This window comes from Girardinichthys multiradiatus, chromosome 22 (assembly GCF_021462225.1).
Source record: "Girardinichthys multiradiatus isolate DD_20200921_A chromosome 22, DD_fGirMul_XY1, whole genome shotgun sequence".
Taxonomy (NCBI): Eukaryota; Metazoa; Chordata; class Actinopteri; order Cyprinodontiformes; family Goodeidae; genus Girardinichthys; species Girardinichthys multiradiatus.
This window is the reverse complement of record NC_061814.1, coordinates 9,966,304-9,984,598: the sequence shown is the minus strand read 5'-3', so window position 1 is coordinate 9,984,598 and position 18,295 is coordinate 9,966,304. Positions and strand designations below refer to the sequence as shown.

The following is an 18,295-nucleotide window of genomic DNA, read 5'->3' as shown; positions in this document are numbered from 1 at the left end:
TCAGCTTCAAAAACTTTATTTGGTCAATAAAAATCAGATGTGATAAAAACCACATGCCACTTTGTGCAGACTCTTAAGGCATCTCCTGATATTTGGCTAAAAAAGGAATTCAGGAGATGAATTATCTTTTGCTACTCTATAAAGATATATATCAAGAACCATTAGCTTCAGCTTTAGTCTGTCATTTTGTATACTGATCTCAATAAAACCTACATTAAAAGAGAATGGCACAGCTAACAGAACCCTTCCAAAAGGTCCCAAAAGTCAGGCTAAAAGATTCACCAACCAGTGCACCGCTGATTTACCCAACAAATGTGAGAACTACAAGTAATCGGAATCTTTCCTTTGGTTTTAATATAAATACTGAGTGATTAAACATTTCAACAAAGAAATTTAAATGTAACAATTAGGTTGTAAAGAAAACAGTAACTAAGATTGATGGGTCTTCATATAATACGATTTTCTTTCAATACAATGAACATTTCTCCTAATCTCTGTTTTTTTGTATTTACACACTCAGGAAGTTCCAAACAACACCCACATGAAAATCAGCATAATCCGTCACATCATAAAGATGTCACTTTATTCTACTTTCAGAGCCTGAACACTGACAGAATCACTTTAAAGTGCAAAACAGCCACATTTAAATACTGTATGTTGGAGAAAGCAATACAAAGTTATTGAATATCTTCATTTTCCCGTGGAAAAAAATACAAGCTGTGGTGGGTTTATGTGGACATGAATAAGATTTAAAAAAGGCTGATAGTAAAATGATTTCCCATGGAAATATAAAAATACAACAGCTTCAAATTTTGGCAAGCGTTAACATTTGAATGTTTTCAAAAAATCCTAATAAAGATTGATAAGGTCTAATCAGACGATCGTGTTTTTTCTTTGTTTTTGAATTTCTTTACAGGAGTGTAGAAGGTAACAAGCAGATACAGTACAGGCGTCACAGTTGGGTGCGTGCAAACAGAATAAAAATAATAATCTTAGTCACAGAAAAAAAAGAACACACATGTGTTTTTATTACTTCATGTTAAGTGCCACAACAGAAAACAAGTAGATGATGTTACCGTCTAAAACACTCCACATCAAATCAATGCATTAATGGCCGACATTGACATGCAAAGGACTCAAAGACATTTCTGTTTATATATAAACCAGCTGAGTGAAATAGTTTAAGCTCCCGGAGACCTACAGAGTTGGTGAGCAGAACGGGTCAGACTTCACACCCTTTGCAACACCTGCCCCCCATAGCCAAAAGCAGGCTCAACATTCGCAGGATTCCTCAGAGGAATCTGGCTGACTAACCCTTACAATGGAGATCTGAGAGCCAATCACTATTAGGATGAAGGAGGGATGCTTGTATAAAAAAAAGAAACAAAAATGTTTGATGTATAACTTGGAAGACATCACAACCACATCATCAGGCAGAGATCTTCTAAATTCTAACTTTGTTTTCTGTTATTTATGCCAGAAGTCACATTTTTAAGCTTGGACTGTGATTTTAAAATTGTCTCAACATTTAATTAGGTAATTTAGATATAAATATGAACATACAGACACAACATGATGTGATTTTGGGGAGTATGAAGCAGCCTTCACTATACTGTAATGCACGATAGCTGTAATTTAGGAAACAGAGGCTTTTTTCCCACTGCTATCATTGTCATTTATTTTTCAATGCTCCAACTGCTCTGATTATTACATGGCCAGCGGTGTGCTGCTGACTCTTCATCAAGGGTTTGAAGCCTCCTGTACTCTAGGCAATTTGTCTCAAAGCCTCGAATGCTTAAACTCTAGCGGCACCTAGTGGTGGCAGGACATTTAGCAAAACTTTGGGTAATTTGCACCAAAAGCTTCAAAGAGCTTTTAAGCATCGTTAGCATCATACATAATCGGACAGGTGTCTTTATCCGAATTGAACTACAACTCTGAGTTTCATAACACCTTGCATCATTTTAGTGAAGAAAGCTCTAGAATCTGACTATCGCCTTACCGATCACTAGAGGCAGTGCTTTCACATGTACTTATCTCTAATCTGGAAACTGGCTCCCAGCAAAGGTTACCATGGTGACATATTCAAGTAAGAAGTGAACTGGCCTTGTGATCCTGAAAATCTAGAACCAAACTTAAAGTTATGTCCATAACCCTTGCTCAGGCTTCAGAGCACTGCCACCTAGTGGCAGCTAATAGTCAAGTACCATCTAATGGCCACATGGTGTCGCATAAGGTTACCGGAGGGTGTTTAACCATTATTCAGTAACTTCACACTGACAGGAGGTATTAAATCCTGTTTCGCATTTTAGTTTCACTAAGGTTAAGGGCACATTTTATAAAAACAGAGATTTATTTTACGATAGCAGAAGTGTGAGTTTTTTGTGTTAAAAATAAGAGAAAAAAACTCAAATCTGGCATTCTTTTCTTTTTGCCACTTTGTCAAACTCATATTGAACTGTGAGCTGTAAAATGAAGTATTCATGAAACATTGATTTATGTAACATTATTCCACTCCTTTTACATGTGTTTAAACCACAGGCTCTATCACAAACAGAAAACCTCAGCAGTGATTTATCAAAGTCCGGCTTGGATTTAGTTTTCTGAAATATGAATTGATGGGCTTGGTTAAAGGTGACATTTCAAACAAAAACGTACCGACATTCTGCCACTGCCAATGTCCTGAGGTTGAGGACATTTTATTTTGTTTCGTTACTCAAACTGCACAGTTTCCAGAACACAGACACAGAGAGCTATTAAAAGATCGCTCTCTGATGAAGTCATAGGACTTCATCAGCTTGTTTAGTTTGCCCCATCACCAGTTTGTGTTCTTGTGTTCTATATGTTTAACCACGCAGTATTGATTTATTTTTCTTTGTATTTAAGTGTTTTCATGAATGATAAACTTGATCAACTTTCACTATCCATATCCTGAAAACTTTGCAATATTTTTCCATATATTTTGGTTCTGTTCCATTTGATTCAGTCAATCCTTAAGAAAGATAACAGATTAGGACCCCTGATTAAACATAAATAACTCCATGAGTATTTTTTATTGGAGTCACATGCCTTATATTTCCTTACAGTAGAACATGTGTAGAAAATGACTAAGTTCTTTAAGTAGGCACAAAAAACCCACTGGTGGGTACAAATCGACACGTGGTTGGAACAAAGCATCCTGTGGCAGAAACAGTCCAGTACCGAATGGTCCAAACATTGAAGGTACAAAATGGTGAAGGAGCAAAATGACCGGTTAACATAAAACCCATGTCAAAACTTTGAATAATGCAGCCGTTTGTATTTTCAGATTGCAGTTGCTGTAATGTACAGTAACCTAAAGTTCACAAAACTACTTCCTGCTTTTGTAATCCAGTAAACAATTTTTACATCAAGCCTCTGCAACATCACAGCCAAGTTAAAGATGATATACAGAAAGATGGCTGCCTTGTCTTACACTCATGTCAGCTATTCCATCTCCAGACATACATTCATAGAAAAAAATACCTCACCCAGCTCAGTTTCATCATGGCCTCGATGTCACACTGGACTGGTATTTACTACTAAAAAACAGGAAGTGATCAACGTACCAATATTACCAAAAACAAAACCCTTTATATATTCACACTGAAGGTATCAGTAACCAGTCAGCTCCCTTCATCTGGTCTGCCTGCAGCTCATCGAACACGTCAGGACGGAGCCTGCTTATTAGTAACAACATTTAGATTGTGTAGACATGGCTGCTGGATTATTATTCCTATGAGTGATTAACTGTAAACGTCTGCTCTGCATGGGCATCAGTTCCAATAAAACCAGGTTACCTTCTGAGCTCAGTGCTGAGATTGGTTTAAAGAGACGTGAATCAGTAAGATATTTTTCTTTTTACCATACCAAGAGCGCAGGGTAGATACATCTTTTTATAATTGGTCAATAGATTAGGTCAACACGAGGAACTTCTACAAGTAAGAAGCTTGAGATCAAAGCTGACACTAAGAAGGATGAAGCTTTTGTTTTCAGCAAGAAACCAGAAAAACAAGAAGACATCCAACATCAGAGCCACTAAAACTTCCCAACAGACAGATCTACATTCTCAGGCCTTTTAAAGCAGCATCAGTCCAGAAACCAGCAATTCACAGTTAATCATGTTCACGTTGTGCCAACGAGCTGCCTCAGCTGCGTTTTACTGAAGCAGGACCTGGTGTCTCCTGCCCAAAGTCCAGAATTGTGGCACCCTGCTGATGTAGGCTCTTCTAATCCCAGAGTGTTAAAGCATCACAGCTCAGCGTTACAAAAGAGTCTGCTGCCCTTTCCACCTCTCCAGTGTGTAAATGAACCACTGACAGAAAGAAGCTGAATGACTCCAAGGTGCTCAGCTGATTCTGCTGGGAAAACACAGGAGGGACAATCCTAAATCCTAGACTGAATAGCGGCTAACTCAACCTTTACTTCATTCTCATCCGAGCTTGGATGCACATCAGGTGTTCAGATAGACAGATCGGTGTCTGTGTCTGTCGGTGTGGTCTTTGGACTCATGCTGCTTCCCCTCTCCTCAGGAATGGAGGACGGGTCGCCGTTCAGAGTGGGCAGCAAACCTGAAAACAGAAAGAAAAAGAAAGGTCACCCTGACTCAGCATTTTCCAGCTACAAATCTAACACAAATCTCTCATCAGACGTTTTTCTGAGAGCAACAGAAAGAGCGGAGGTAAAGAAATATGATTTTAGTATCTCCCAAACAAAAACACTATAATTTACTGGAATTTCTATGGGATTGGGATAATCTGTTAATTGACCAACACAAAGTATTGGATAATTGTGAAGCGAGCAGAGAAAAATGCTTTTCCACCTTTTTCTTTCACAAATAAGTCTCAAGTGTAGCATACATAATGAATGTGTTCAGCTCTGTTGGCCAAATATTTTGTAGAAAAACTTTAAAGTGTCTTTGGAAAACCTTTTATTGTGCCAGAGTATTTTCTGGAGCGGATCACCCATCCCGGGTTCAAACCAGCGTAAGAGCAGCTCATTTGAGTAGAAGAAGAAGTAGAGGAAAAACCGAGCACGAATCAAAAGAAAGAGTCTGTAAATGTCTCGTGGGGCTACGTGGAGTAGTGAAGAGGTGTAGCCCCACAACTATATTTGAACACCAAAGTACCAACAGAAACCTGGATGAGACGGACTTTCTTGTTTGTTCTGATTTTCTTCTTGATCAGCACTGCCCCCAAAGCAATCTTTCACAATTGCATGACTTTGTTTGGTCCGGTCTAAAAAGATCTGTGTGTCAAAGCAAATCGTGCCAACTGCAGGTGTGATTTTTCTCGCTTTTCACGATCCCTGGACCAGACCGGCAGTTTGAATGCACCTTTAAACTGTAATTACAGCTACAAGGCTTTTAGGCTATGTCTCCAACAGCTCCATTTTTCTTAAGGAAAATCTGAAGCTCGTTTAGATTGTAAGCAGAGCATCTAAGCAGCAGTTTTCATGCCTTGTCTCAATTCAGTTTATTTTCAGTTTATTTATATAGCGCCAATTCACAACACATGTTGTCTCAAGGCACTTCACAAAAGTCAGGTACATGCATTCCAATTAATCGTAACCATTGAACAGTGCAGTCGGATTCAGTTATTTATTCAAATTGGATAAAACGTTTTTCTATCTAAGGAAACCCAGCAGATTGCATCCAGTGAGAGACTTGTAGCATTCACTCCTCCTGGATGAGCATGTAGAGACAGTGGACAGTCACTGGTGTTGACATTGAACCAATCCCTCATACTGAGCATGCATGTAGCGACAGTGGAGAGGAAAAACTCCCTTTTAACAGAAAGAAACCTCCAGCAGAACCAGGCTCAGTGTGAGCGGCCATCTGCTACGACCGACTGGGGGTTTGAGAGAACAGAGCAGAGACACAAAGACAACAAATGGTTTAAACACAGTCCTCTAGATGAACCCTGGCTAGACGTAGAACACACTATGCAATAATATATAGATTTCCGATCTAACATTTATTAGCTCAAATATAAAACGGCATGTATGCTTCAAAAGCCTCAACGTCAGCACCTCTCTGACAGCATGGTGGGAATATCTAAAAAAGACAGGGTCTTCACTAATCCCATGCAGACGTACACCCATCTGGAACAACCCTGACATCCTACAAAAAAATATGATAAATGTTCCATATTGGAGGAGTAAAGGAATTGAATACCTAGAACATATATTTGAAGGAATTCAGTTCATCCCATTTAACAGATTAATTATACAATACGGGATGGACAAGAATACATTTTTAGATCAACAAATTACATCTATAATAAAGAATAAATTTAGACTTAATAACATTGGGGTACAAATGCCATCAAGTGTACTAGAGTTCCTAAAACTCAACCCCCCCAAATTAATATCTAAAATATACAGGACACTGTCTAATATAGACGAATCAATTTCGCTTCCTATTACAAAATGGGAGGTGGACTTATCAGTTAACTTTGACCAAACATTTGGGTCTCAGATATGCTCCAGAACTTTTAAACTGACAACCCCAGTTTGCAATTAATACAATATAAAATCCTTCATAGAGTATACTATACAGGTCAACGGATGTTCAAGATTGGCTTGGCACCTTCTAATACTTGCTTACACTGCACAAGCAATATACCAGACCATTACATCCATGCACTATGGTTATGTACACCCGTTCAGAGGTTCTGGTGCCTGATATGTGAAGACTTATCAAAGTGTCTGAGATGAAATATTTCACCTTCCCCTTCAGTTTGCTTGTTGGGCAACTTAGATGATGTCATCATAGAGACAAATTCAGTTCACATGGTTTTCACTGCCTTATGCATCGCTAAGAAAACTATCGTCATGAACTGGAAAAATTAAACCTTCTTAGTATTAATCAGTATAGAAATTTTCTGTTGGATTATATAAGCCTTGAGACAGCCTCTGCCTCCACATCAGATCAATCTCTCTGGGCTCCTTTAATCGGCTCCATCACCTAGTGGGGGTAGATTCGGGGGTGTCCCTGGGCTGGGATCGCTGGGGGGTCTGGCGCTGGGGGGCTGTGGTCCCGGCCGGGGTGGGGCTTTGGTGGCTCTTGGGGGAGACATTGGTAGCTGCATGTGATGCTTTCGGGGGGCCTGTGCCGACGGACATAGGTCACTGGCCTGGTGCCCATGCTGCTCCTGGGTGGGTCTGGGGTGGGCTTAGGGGCTCGGGATTCCTGGGGCGTATCGCCCCCCGGGCTGGGGTCCTGGCTGGGCATTGGGTCCTGGCGGGTATGTTGCAGGGTTTTGGGCTGGTCCATTCCCGGGCGCCCGGCCCTGGCTCAGGGACCTTTGGTGTAGACCCTCTTCCCCACCGTTTTTTCGTTTTAAATGCACACTACAACAACACGCATCAACACCACATTTGAGCTGGCAGAGGCAGGCTTGGGGTCTTTTCACATCCCCGTTCACTGTTTCCCATCTGTGGTCGGAGGCCTTCTAGTCGGGTCTGGGCTGGGGTTGGGGGTCGGGTCTTGGGGATTGTCTGGTGCTGGGGCTCTCTCGGGATCGCTTGGGTTCCCTTGGATCTCGGCCCCTGGCTTTGGGCCCTGGTCTGCTGGCTGGGGGGGTGCCGGGCTCTGGCAGGGGGGTCTTAGCTGGCATTGATAAGGACGTGGTCCCGCTTTGGTGGAGGGGCTGGCCGGCTGGACTGCTTGGTGGGTCGAGGTGCGCCATGCTGGCGTGTGGGTGGCCGGCGGGCAGGGGCGCCCCCAGGGTTTGGGAGTGGAGTTGGCGGGGTGGCCGGTAACTGGGGCCGCAGTGGCCTTTTTCCACTGCTTCCTTCTGTGGTTCTGGTCCATGGTTGGGCGTCGGGCTGCGGTTGGCGGTCGGGGCGGCGGAGCATGTCTTGTGACTGCACCGGGGCAGCTGGGGGGTTGTGCTTGGCCTGGAGCGGTTGGCCTGCATGGCCCAGGTACCTGGCCGGTGCATGTATCCCTCTCGTGGACTGGTGGGCTGGGGCTGCTGGCGCTGTCTGGGGGGGTTGGGCAGGCTTGGGGGTGTGCTGCTATGCTGGCTGTCGTGTCCGAGGGGGGATCGGGGCGGTGGGCTGGGGGGGTGGCGTGGACGGGCTGCAGCCTGTGGGGTGGAGGGGTTGTGTCCACTTCTAGGGCGTGGGGTCACCGGCGTTTGGATCGGCTGAGCGGCGACAGTGGAGCTGAGCTGGATAGTGATTTTCCCTGGGCAGTCGTTGCAGTGGCAGTGATGTAGTGTTTTTTGTGGCTGAGGGGACGTGGTGGGGGACACTGGCCCTGGGTGCCTGCCGCTGGCCGGGGACCTCTTAGTGGATGAGTTTGTCCCCTCGTGGTGCGGGGTCGGGGGTCCTGCTGTGGGTGCGGTGCTCGGTGGGGTCTGCCCTGTTGCGCCAGTGGGTGGGGGTGGAGTTGCGTGGGGCCCCTGCCTTGCGGTGCGCTGTGTGGTGGGGCAGCGGGGTGCGGCGGGGCTGTGTGTGGAGCTTGCGCTGTGTGGGTGTGGCTTCATTGGCTTCTCGGCCATGGAGTTCACCGGTGTCCTTGTTGAGGGTGGCCCTGTGGGGAGGTTCTTGTTGGAGTTCACTGGGGGTGGGAGACTCATGGGGTTGGGATCGGAGCTCATTGGGGGGTCGGGACTGCTCCGTCCTGGGGCAGCTCCGGTTGGCGGGCTGCTTTGAGCCATGTGGACTCCTCTTTTGTACATAGCCCCCTCTCCAGAGGTGGATGGGGGTTGTTGGGGACTCGGTTCGGGGCGGGGGGGCGGGAGCCGGGCAGGGGTCACCCGGGTCTGGGCGGTGCCGGCGCTTTCTGCCTGTCTCTGCGCCAGGAGGGAAGGGGACTACCTCCTGGGTCCAGGGGGTTGTTGCCCCTAGGGGGTACCGGCACCTGGACCTGGGAGTATAGAGCATGCATGGGGAGTGTGAGTGAGTGTATGACATCCATTGTTGTTTGTCTTTACGTTGCGTTACCCCTATTAGGGGGGGCCTATTTCCTCCCCGCCACACTACCTGCCTGTGGTTGGAGTCTCTGCCCGCTGGTGTACTTGTGGTTCTCGGTGTCTGAGGCCGGGTGCTTTGGTGTGTGCTGGCTCAGTCCTGGTGGCTGCTTGCCGGGGCCTGGCCCCATGGGCTCTGTCGGGCCTCTGCTTGGGGGGTGGTGTGTCCCGGGGTCTTGGGTCTCTGGGTCCATGGCTGGATCTGCTCGGGCGTGGACGGCTGCTTGCGGGGCCTGTGGACTCGTCGCTGCGGCTCCCAGGGGCTTCTGCACTGTCGCTGTTGGGTGGTTCCCCTGGGACTCTCCACTGCTCTTCTCTGGGGGGGTTGCGGTAGTCCCGGTGGTGGTTCTCCCGGGGTTCCTGTGCTTTAGGGGGCCTTTGGATGTCTGTGGCTCGGATCTCCTCAGTGTCCGTCCAGGGACCATGGGGCAGGTTTGTGGGTCCTCACACTCGCTATTGCATATTTTTGTGGAGAAACCTTGTATACAAAAGCACGTCCACACTCATACTCACAGGTGTTAAGCTTCAGGTGTTGACAGATGCACAGATGTTCTATATTGGGCTGCACCTCTCACTAAGTACATTTTACATTCATAATTACCGTGTACTATTTTGTTAAAAAAAAAAAAAAACTGCTGCAGGTGTGTAAGCAAGCAGGGTGTAATCTTGGATTCTCTTCATCCTCCTTTTTCTCCTCCACTCTTTCCTCCTTTTTTCCCTTTTGCCCCATATCTCTCTTTTTTGAGCTTCTTTTTTCCTTTTCATTTCAGTCTCCGTGTCAGTAACTGAAATATTCCCAAAGAAGTTTACAATAAAGTTTCTTTTATAAATATCAAGCAGAATTTTAAAGCATTAGCTGTGATGCTCTGCTTGTGAAAGTAAATCTGTTGGGCAAATTCTTGGAACTCAGACAACAATTCTGAGGGCTACTCTGCCAGACAGGACACGGTAAAAAAAAAAAAAAGAACAAAGAAGCACTGATCCAGCAGTCCTTTCTATGGGAAGGAAAAGTAAATGTTAATGGATGTAGCTCCTTTAGTCATTTCACCTAGAAAGAATGAACAGATAAACTCTGAGCCAGTTTTCAAGGTTAGAGTCTGAAAGAGAGCACATAGTTAGTTACAGTAAAGCTCAGTCAATCGCCATGTCTAGGAGAGAGAAATGGTTAAACACTAAAAGACAGGGCCATGTGGATCATCGGTAGAGGGTGAGCATTAAGTTGCTGCCAGCAGAAGCTTGGACGATGCCTTTCTCCAGAAAGGTGTCACAGGTAGACAGAGTCAGGCCAGGTGTAGCTTCTAGGAAGAGAAAACATAAAGTTAAAAGCTGAAATAACAGCAAATAATGCAAAATTGGAGAGTAGTGTGAGAATGTAGCAAAGAGGTTGAAAGTGGTCATTATGTCCTCCAGCAGCCTAAGCCTATAGCAGCATAACTACAGAGATAGCTAAGGATAAACTAAGCCACTCTAACTATAAGCTTTATTAAAAAGGAAAGTTTTAAGCCTAGCCTTAAAAGTAGACAGTTTATCCATCTAGAGCCCACTGATGACCATTGTTATACTAAAAATCACAAGGATTGGGATACTTCTCTCTGTCAGACTGATTATAACCATTGGAAAAGAGAGGGGATCAGATTCTAACACATTAAAATGTGTTAACCGTACCATGCCATTGGAGCTCTGGCTGTGTGTTTAGGTTCATTGTGCTGCTGGAAGATGAACCTCTACCCCAGTTGAAGACTTTTATAACCTGTAACAAGTTTTCTTCCAGGATTGCTCTGCATTTATCTCCATCCATCCTTCCATCGATTGTATCATCACAACAGCAGGATGCTGCCACCACCTTTAATTGTGGAGATGGTGTGTTAAGGGTGATGTGGACTGTTAGTTTTCTGCTTGTAGGCCAACATTTTCAGTTTTAGTCTCATCTGACAAGAGGTCCTTCTTGTTTGGTGTCCTCTATGGCTCTTGGCAAACTGCAAACAGGACTTCTCATGACTTTAAGCGATCAATTTACTTCTACTACTCTTCAATAGGACCTGATTTATGGAGACCAAATAGTTGTCCTATTAAACAGATTCGTCCAGCTGACCGGAGAATCTCTGCAGCTCCTCCAAAGCTATGGTGTTGCTCCTGGCTGCATGTCTGTCAGTCAGTTTAGGTGAACGCTCATGTATTGGTTGGTTTTCTGTTGTTTCATACTCTTTTCATTTTCTCATGACAGATTAAACAGTGCTGTGAGAGTTTTGGGGATTGTTTAATAACCTAAACCTGCTTTAAACATCTCCACATCTTTCTCCTCGTCTGCTGTGTTCCTTGGTCTTCAGGATGCTGTTGGTTCACTAATGTTCTCCAACAAACCTCAGAAGCCATCACAGGACACTGATGGATTTCTGAAATCCAGTTTGGTACATTAGAATATATCCAGCGGTATGAGAGTAAAGGGGCCTAAATATTTATACCTGTGAGACTCTTCAGATTTATATTTGTTAAAATAAGGCTGCACAGAATCAGGAAACCAGGTAATTGTGATACCTCTGTTGATTATTTTGATGACGACATCAATTAGCATTTACCAACATTTTGACTCTTCTCTCACAAGTTCCCTACCACGCTTTGGCATTCCAGCCACTACAAACACACATCAGACAGTCTATCCAACAGTCCAGATATTTTACTAGCATGCAGAGTTTACATGCATTTCATCTGAATTATAATGTCCTATCAAATATTGCATCCAAGCAGCCCTTTGCAATGTACAAATTGATATTACAGTAATGATTGTGATTCAACATGCTGTGGAGCTCTATGTAAAAAAGATTTTAAACATTTTCCTTCCACTTAATATTGTTGGTTTGTCACATAAACTTTGAGGGATATTAATACTTTTACACTTTTTATTTGTGTGTTGTAGAAAGTCTTTCTGTGCACTCATCTAAACATCCTGGAAAATGGTCAAGTCTTACGTTCAGTCTCATAGACAGAGCTGTCGGAGGACGTCCGATGTCTGCGGTGGGCTGACCTCTGACCTCCACTCACATACTCCTTTAGTACTCCTGACCTAGAGGGGGATAAAGGCTCTTTAACACATCCGATTCACCATTACACTGAATAAGATCTGGCTGATGTATTAATATTGAAATTTGGTTGTCCTAAAGGGAAATCTGTATCTGCTTAAAAAGGACAAAGGGTGCTGCTGGAGCTGGTCTCGGCAGGTTAAGTGTAAAAGTTGCTGACGAGGCGTTTCTGTTAGCAGAAGTCAACATCTGAGTCTGAGGTGATGGTTCTTTAATATTTTATTAACCAGAATATTACAGCAAGTAAAGTTTTTGTTTTACATCTTGTACTAAATAATGCCTAACTCATGTCCGAGAAGTGCTGCTAATAAAGGGTTCTGTTTGGGTTCTCTGTGTACATTTGTGTAATGAGTACTTTTCTCTTTTGTTGTTTAAAATTCCTGCATTATTCCTGGTGAGAGGATTAAAGTTAAGCTCAGCAGGAATTTTACAGTTCAGGAACAACTGACCAGCGATCTCAACATGTGAAACACTCAGCTGCAGGAGGCAATAAGATGCAGCAATACTGCCTCCTGGTGGTACAGCAAAAAATCATTTCAGGCCTGTAAAGTTCACAGTCTAGCAGACACACATCATAGAAAAAAGTATTTTTCTTTTATCCTCCGTTTATAAATGTGTCTGAAGTGGGTTTAATGGTGAACTGACCTGTCAAAGCTGTATGTTCCAGGGTGGCTGATGGACCGCTTCATCTGTGGAGGTGGAGAGACGAAATTAATGATGTAAAACTGATCAAAACTCCGAACATTCAGCAGCTTTGGCAACGTGTCCTTTTCAAATCACACATTTTCACACAGGGGCCACAACCATGAACAACTGGAGAGTACAGTTAATAGTTGCAGGTTTAAAATATTTGCTTTTACTGGTTTTGGCTAAAATTAAATGAATGAATAAATAAATGAATAGGAAAACGAACTCAGTTGATTTAACTTCCGAATAACACAATCGGGTTAGTCATGAAAAAGGTCAAACGAAATTACCCTTTCAGGAGGTCGAAGGTCAGGGGTCAAACTCTGGTTGGCCAGGCTCATACACTCCTCCAAAGTCCTGATGAACGTCTCACATGTGGCACTGAGCAGTGAGGCCTGAACAGAGTTCAACTAATATGAGACAATGCCGGAAACTCTTTAATAACATATTTAACATGAACTGGACGTGGATTTGTGGTAAAGTTCTGCATCACAGTTATATTAAAAGCTTGAATTATATACATGTCTGGTTTCCTACATGTTCAACATAACCAACAAGGAAATTGAAATACTCCCCTTTTCATTCTCTAAATAATTTAATATATCAAAGTGTCCAAACATCATCGTCTTGTCTAGTTAAACAACCCACAGATCAAAGATCTGTCTTGTACAGCCAGTTCTTCCCCTCTGACAGACAAGCAGGGTCCAGCGCTGACTGGACTTGTACTGCCTGTCAGGGACAGGACCACAACTCTTGGGCTCATTTCTGTCCTCAAACCCAGAGGTACTCCAACTGCTACAGGAGAGCAGATCTTTCCATCTTCGCTTTCCTGGAGAATATTTTTTGATGCATGCTCTCTGTCCGCGGGTGGGAGAGTGTTCATCTGGGTGCACAAGCACCTGTCTGTTTTTTGCAGCCATTGGGGCTTCCGTCATATAGAGGTAAGGAAACACTGCATGGAAATATTTGCAAACATATTCCAATATAAAACTGGATTGTACACAGCTTTAAACATTTTATGGTACTGTTATTTAGAATCCCTTGAATTAAAGTGTTAATTATTTCTTCAGGAAATAAAAAATAAAAAATCATGTTTATTAAACAGGAGAAAGTGACAAAAATAATCAATTATTGTTTTATCATTGTGTAACTGAACAAGACATTTCACGAGGACCTCCAACAGATTAGAGTGCAAAATCATTAGACAGCTAAAAACAATACAAATATTTGAAATAAACACAATAATCTAAAGTGCGTAATATTAACAGTAGTTCAGGATGTGAATAGTTTGAGGCAGAGTGTTGTGCAGTTCCTGAACAGAGGAGTAGGGACACTCCTAGAGCTTCTCAGCTGCCCTCACCATCCTCTGCTGGATCCTTTTTTCTACCAGGGAACCATTTCTGACCTAAGGTTTGTCGTAGCGACTTTAAAGAAATTAAGAAAAACTTCCAGTTTGGGTTTAATAGAAACAGGTTTGCTTTGTTTACCTCAGAAGTAGGCGGGGTTTCTGGATCTGCAGTGTGCTGTGATTGGATCGTTTGGACTTGCTGGACCAGCAGGTCACAGTACAAACGAAGTTCAGACATCTTGGTTTTCAGACAGTCTGAACCTGGCAACACACACACACATCAGAGCAGTCAGTTTGTTTCAAACAACGAAACTTTATTGAGGTTGCTAATATATAAAAACAACTTTTTAGTTTGGTAAAATCTAAATCAGGTTAAATAATTACAGCACAACTTGTAGCATGTTTTATGTACCCCTGTGTTTGTGGCTTTCCAGAGTTCCAGCTTTGGATGATCCCAAAGCCACCAGCCACCTCTGTCTTTCTGCGGCGTTAACAGCTCGCACGTAGAAATGCTGCTCGCCGGGAATGATCAACTCCAGGCGAGTCGAATCTGTTGGATGAACTGAAACATAAACCATGAGCAGCGTGTGATGGAAGCACTTAGCTTTACGGTAATGTGACTGGGAACAGGCAAGGTGTAATTGATCCAACCTTTAATGTCACACACAGACATCTTGATGGATCCTTTGCTGCCTTTACCAACGTCATCCTCGCTGTCGTAGTACGAGATTACTCCGTCTTCTAGGACGAACCAGCGTGGCTGCCAACCTGAAGACACAAAACACACCTTCAACCTTTACTTTTGTTATTATGGAATTAATATTTTTTAGAGTTCCTGTGATGCTATGTGTATTTCAACTCATCTGTGCACCTTTAGACATGAGGTGTTTTCACCTTTAAATAAGAAGTGGTCCAGCCCAGAGCCTATTTGGGCTCTGATTCAACCAGTCGGCAAGCACCATCCCCTTTAATGCTGGTTGGCCAGTATGTTTTCATGTGAAATTGGTTTGTTCTCGGTAACACACTCTTTAATTTAAACACAAACTGTTTGGCGTTTTGGGAAGACCCCGATGAAGGCCATAAGCCGAAACACATTAATCTGCTAATAAAGTTGTTTCCTAGTATTTCAAGTGTTGCTGGTGTCTTCACCTCACAAGCTAAGCCAATAAAAAACTATACAAATGGAGCAGCTAACATTTCTAACAGTTTATCTGTGGGAAAAGGCTGAACTCATTTCCTTCAGGGAAATTAGTCTTTCACATCAATGAAATTCCTATGTCCTTATTTTCTTGGCCATGATTAGCACCATTACCTTCATTAATGAAACAAAAGCGACACATCTTAGTCGCTTTGATATAGTTTCTCTCAGAATCATTAACTGGTCACATGAGGGTGGACTGTAAATGAAGTGGACAGTACTGGACAAAAATCTGCTTATTCAAAACACTGTCTTAGTACAGATTTCTTTCTAATCATTTTGTTCTGCTGGGTATTGTCTTGTTTGGCCCTTAGAGTATTTCCAAATGAGTTCAACTTGGAGTCGGTTAGTTCCACGTGTCTCAATGCTGGTCCTTGGGGCACAATGCTTAGCATGTTTTAGATAATCACTTGCTGCGGCACACCTCATTTACATTGACGGATAATAAGCAGGCTTTCGCAGAACCTGACAAGCTGTTAACAGAATTTATTGCATTGGCCAAGGTGTACTGTAGAAGAGAGAAACCTTCTGAAACCTCCAGGACAACATGCCCTGCAGATCAGGGTGGGGAAACGTGGTCAACAACAAATCCCAGTCTCATTATCCAGCAATATTATTTATAGACAAGCTATGCTGCCATCATAAAGGTGAAATACTGCCCTCCTCACGTCCCCGTTCCTGAGATTAGCCTGTATTTCCTACAACAGGATGTGATTCTACAATTGTATGCTGCTGTTTTTGTTTCCAATAAAAACAGATTTGATTAGTGTCAAGAGTAACATACGAGTAAGCCAATGAAGAATAGAGAGTAACTGCCATATCTATACCACCACATTCTGGTCACTTCCATTATAGTTGCCTTGTAGAGTGAGATTTGATATCAAATTAAAATAAATAAATACTGCATTTCAGATTTTATACAAATGTTGCATCCACTACAACTTATATTAAGCATGTGAATTTAGATAAATGCATTCTTATTTTTTCTAAAATAAGATACTACTTCAAATATGAACACTTAATATAAATATACTGTATATAAAAATAAAAACACGTTCAAATATTTATTTATTTGCACTCACTGAATTATGTAACCATTCTATGTATGCAGGTGAACTGAAATTAACTCTTACAGGAACAATTAACACCCATAAAAAGTGTATTTATCTCTATTTACCTAAACTGATTAGATTTGTAGCATGCCCAGCAACTTATATATAGTAGAAAAATCTGATCAAAACTCTTAAAGCCAAATAGCATTATTAAAACCAATAAATAAATAAATACTAAAATTTTTTAAACCAAATTCAGAATATTTACATTTTTAAACTAAAAAGTATTAGACATATAAATGGAAACATAAATAAGGACAATTATTTAAATGTTTTTATTTTTTACTGCAGTGACTAAATTGCATCAAAATTAGGGTTTCTTCATTTTGGTAATCAGTGATTGACCGATACTAACATATGAAACCTATTTTATCAACTTGTCTAACCTGTCGTGCAAGTTTTGTTTGTTTTTAAAAATAAATTTTAAAAAAAGAAAGACTTAAGGAATGTTCCAAACGTTTCATTTATATGTGTATAACTTTATAGTTCGATAGCTGGTTATTTTTAAATGAGTAGGTCTTGACTGGTTAGTGGCAGTGGAACTAAAATTAAAAGAAGATACAAGATAATAAATAAGGATTTACTTTTAGTCACCACCAAATAGAAATATTTTAAGAATTCAGATTAAGCAGCTGTAGTTAATGAATTGCAGAACTTTTGCAGAAACCTGTATTCTTTACATATCAGTTTATTTTTCTACTGAAATTTAAGGCATATTTAAATATCTATATTTCTACATTTATCTATTCGATGTTATATTGTGCATATTATGTGTTTCTGCATCATCGAAACAGCCTTTCTTTAATGTTAGCTCGTCCAGAGTTTGAAAGCAAATTTGCAAATTTGCGATTAACATTAGCAAAGAAAAATTAGAAAATGGTCTAAAAGCAAATTATGCAAGAAAATATGTTAAACAAAATCGTTACCTGTCATGTAATTAGTCCACTTGTATAAAATCCCCTCCATGACCTCTCCAAACATCGGTTAATGAAGCTGCCTGTTAGCTTGGAGCTAAAGCTGCTAACGGGCTAATGGTCAGTGACTCGTTAGCAAACAGCGGCCATTCTCAGCTGCTGCTCCCCTCAACATAAATGTGATTGCTTCCTGAACTCTGCTGATGGTTCCTCAGCTCTGAAAATCAACCTGAGAGGGTCGGTTTGAGCGGAGCTGATCATCGTCTCAGCGGGCAGTCAGCTGATAGCGAAAAGTGTCAACAAAACAACGGTTTATGTACGGAAACCTGCAAGGGACAATTGTGCTTTCTAATCCGAAAGAATGTGGTAAAATGATTTTAAGCACCCAGATACATTTAAGTGGCTGCAGAAAAGCACAACCAAACTACACGCTAAATGTTTCCTTTATTAAATTAAAGACGAGTACATTTACCCTGAGTTAAAGTACTTGCAACTCTTTTAAAAGTTTATATAGAGCAGGATTTTGGGACAATGTTTGGGGATGAGTAGCTACTGGATAAAAATTGGTTCACATACTAGAAAATTTATAATATATACTTATATTTACACAACATAAGATAATACATAGATACTATTGGACACCAGTTAGATCGAACAGACTTGGTCATAAACTATGTCCACTATGTTGGAGGTGTCAAAACAATATAGATATTTTTGTACACGGTCTTTGGGAGTATTTAATTATTAGACTTTTTGGTCATGTATTGTACTTACTCCGAGTGGCTGGTTGAGAAGAATTATACCACTTTGTCCAAAACTGTTACCTGATATATCGGGAGAAATATTTCTGGCTTTCAATTCAATTCAGTTCAATTCAAAAATACTTTATTAATCCCAAAGGGAAATTAAATGTTGTTGTAGCTCATATTATGAAGGTTTCCTCAAAGAGCTGTTGTAGAT

The 18,295-nt window shown here is 41.9% G+C and overlaps 1 protein-coding gene across 1 annotated transcript; it reads right to left on the bottom strand.

Annotated features, from left to right (window-relative positions):
• Positions 1 to 17,660, bottom strand: plekha3 (pleckstrin homology domain containing, family A (phosphoinositide binding specific) member 3). The gene is made up of 8 exons (XM_047351985.1): positions 17,348 to 17,660; positions 14,763 to 14,879; positions 14,524 to 14,673; positions 14,251 to 14,372; positions 13,054 to 13,158; positions 12,722 to 12,765; positions 11,966 to 12,060; positions 1 to 4,589 (listed from the first exon to the last, which is right to left on the bottom strand). The coding sequence occupies exons 1-8, from the start codon at positions 17,400 to 17,402 to the stop codon at positions 4,480 to 4,482; spliced, it is 798 nt and encodes a 265-aa protein (XP_047207941.1). The 5' UTR covers positions 17,403 to 17,660; the 3' UTR covers positions 1 to 4,479.
• Between the last annotated feature and the right edge of the window lie 635 nt (positions 17,661 to 18,295).

What these genes read in the sequence shown, in the direction of transcription:
- plekha3 (XM_047351985.1), bottom strand. Translation starts at nt 17,402, where the DNA reads ATGTTTGGAGAGGTCATGGAGGGGATTTTATACAAGTGGACTAATTAC. An exon ending in ACCTTCGACCTCCTGAAAGG is followed by an intron (nt 12,766 to 13,053) that starts GTAATTTCGTTT and finishes CCACCTCCACAG; the next exon opens with ATGAAGCGGTCCATCAGCCA. An exon ending in GGAACATACAGCTTTGACAG is followed by an intron (nt 12,061 to 12,721) that starts GTCAGTTCACCA and finishes ATCCCCCTCTAG; the next exon opens with GTCAGGAGTACTAAAGGAGT.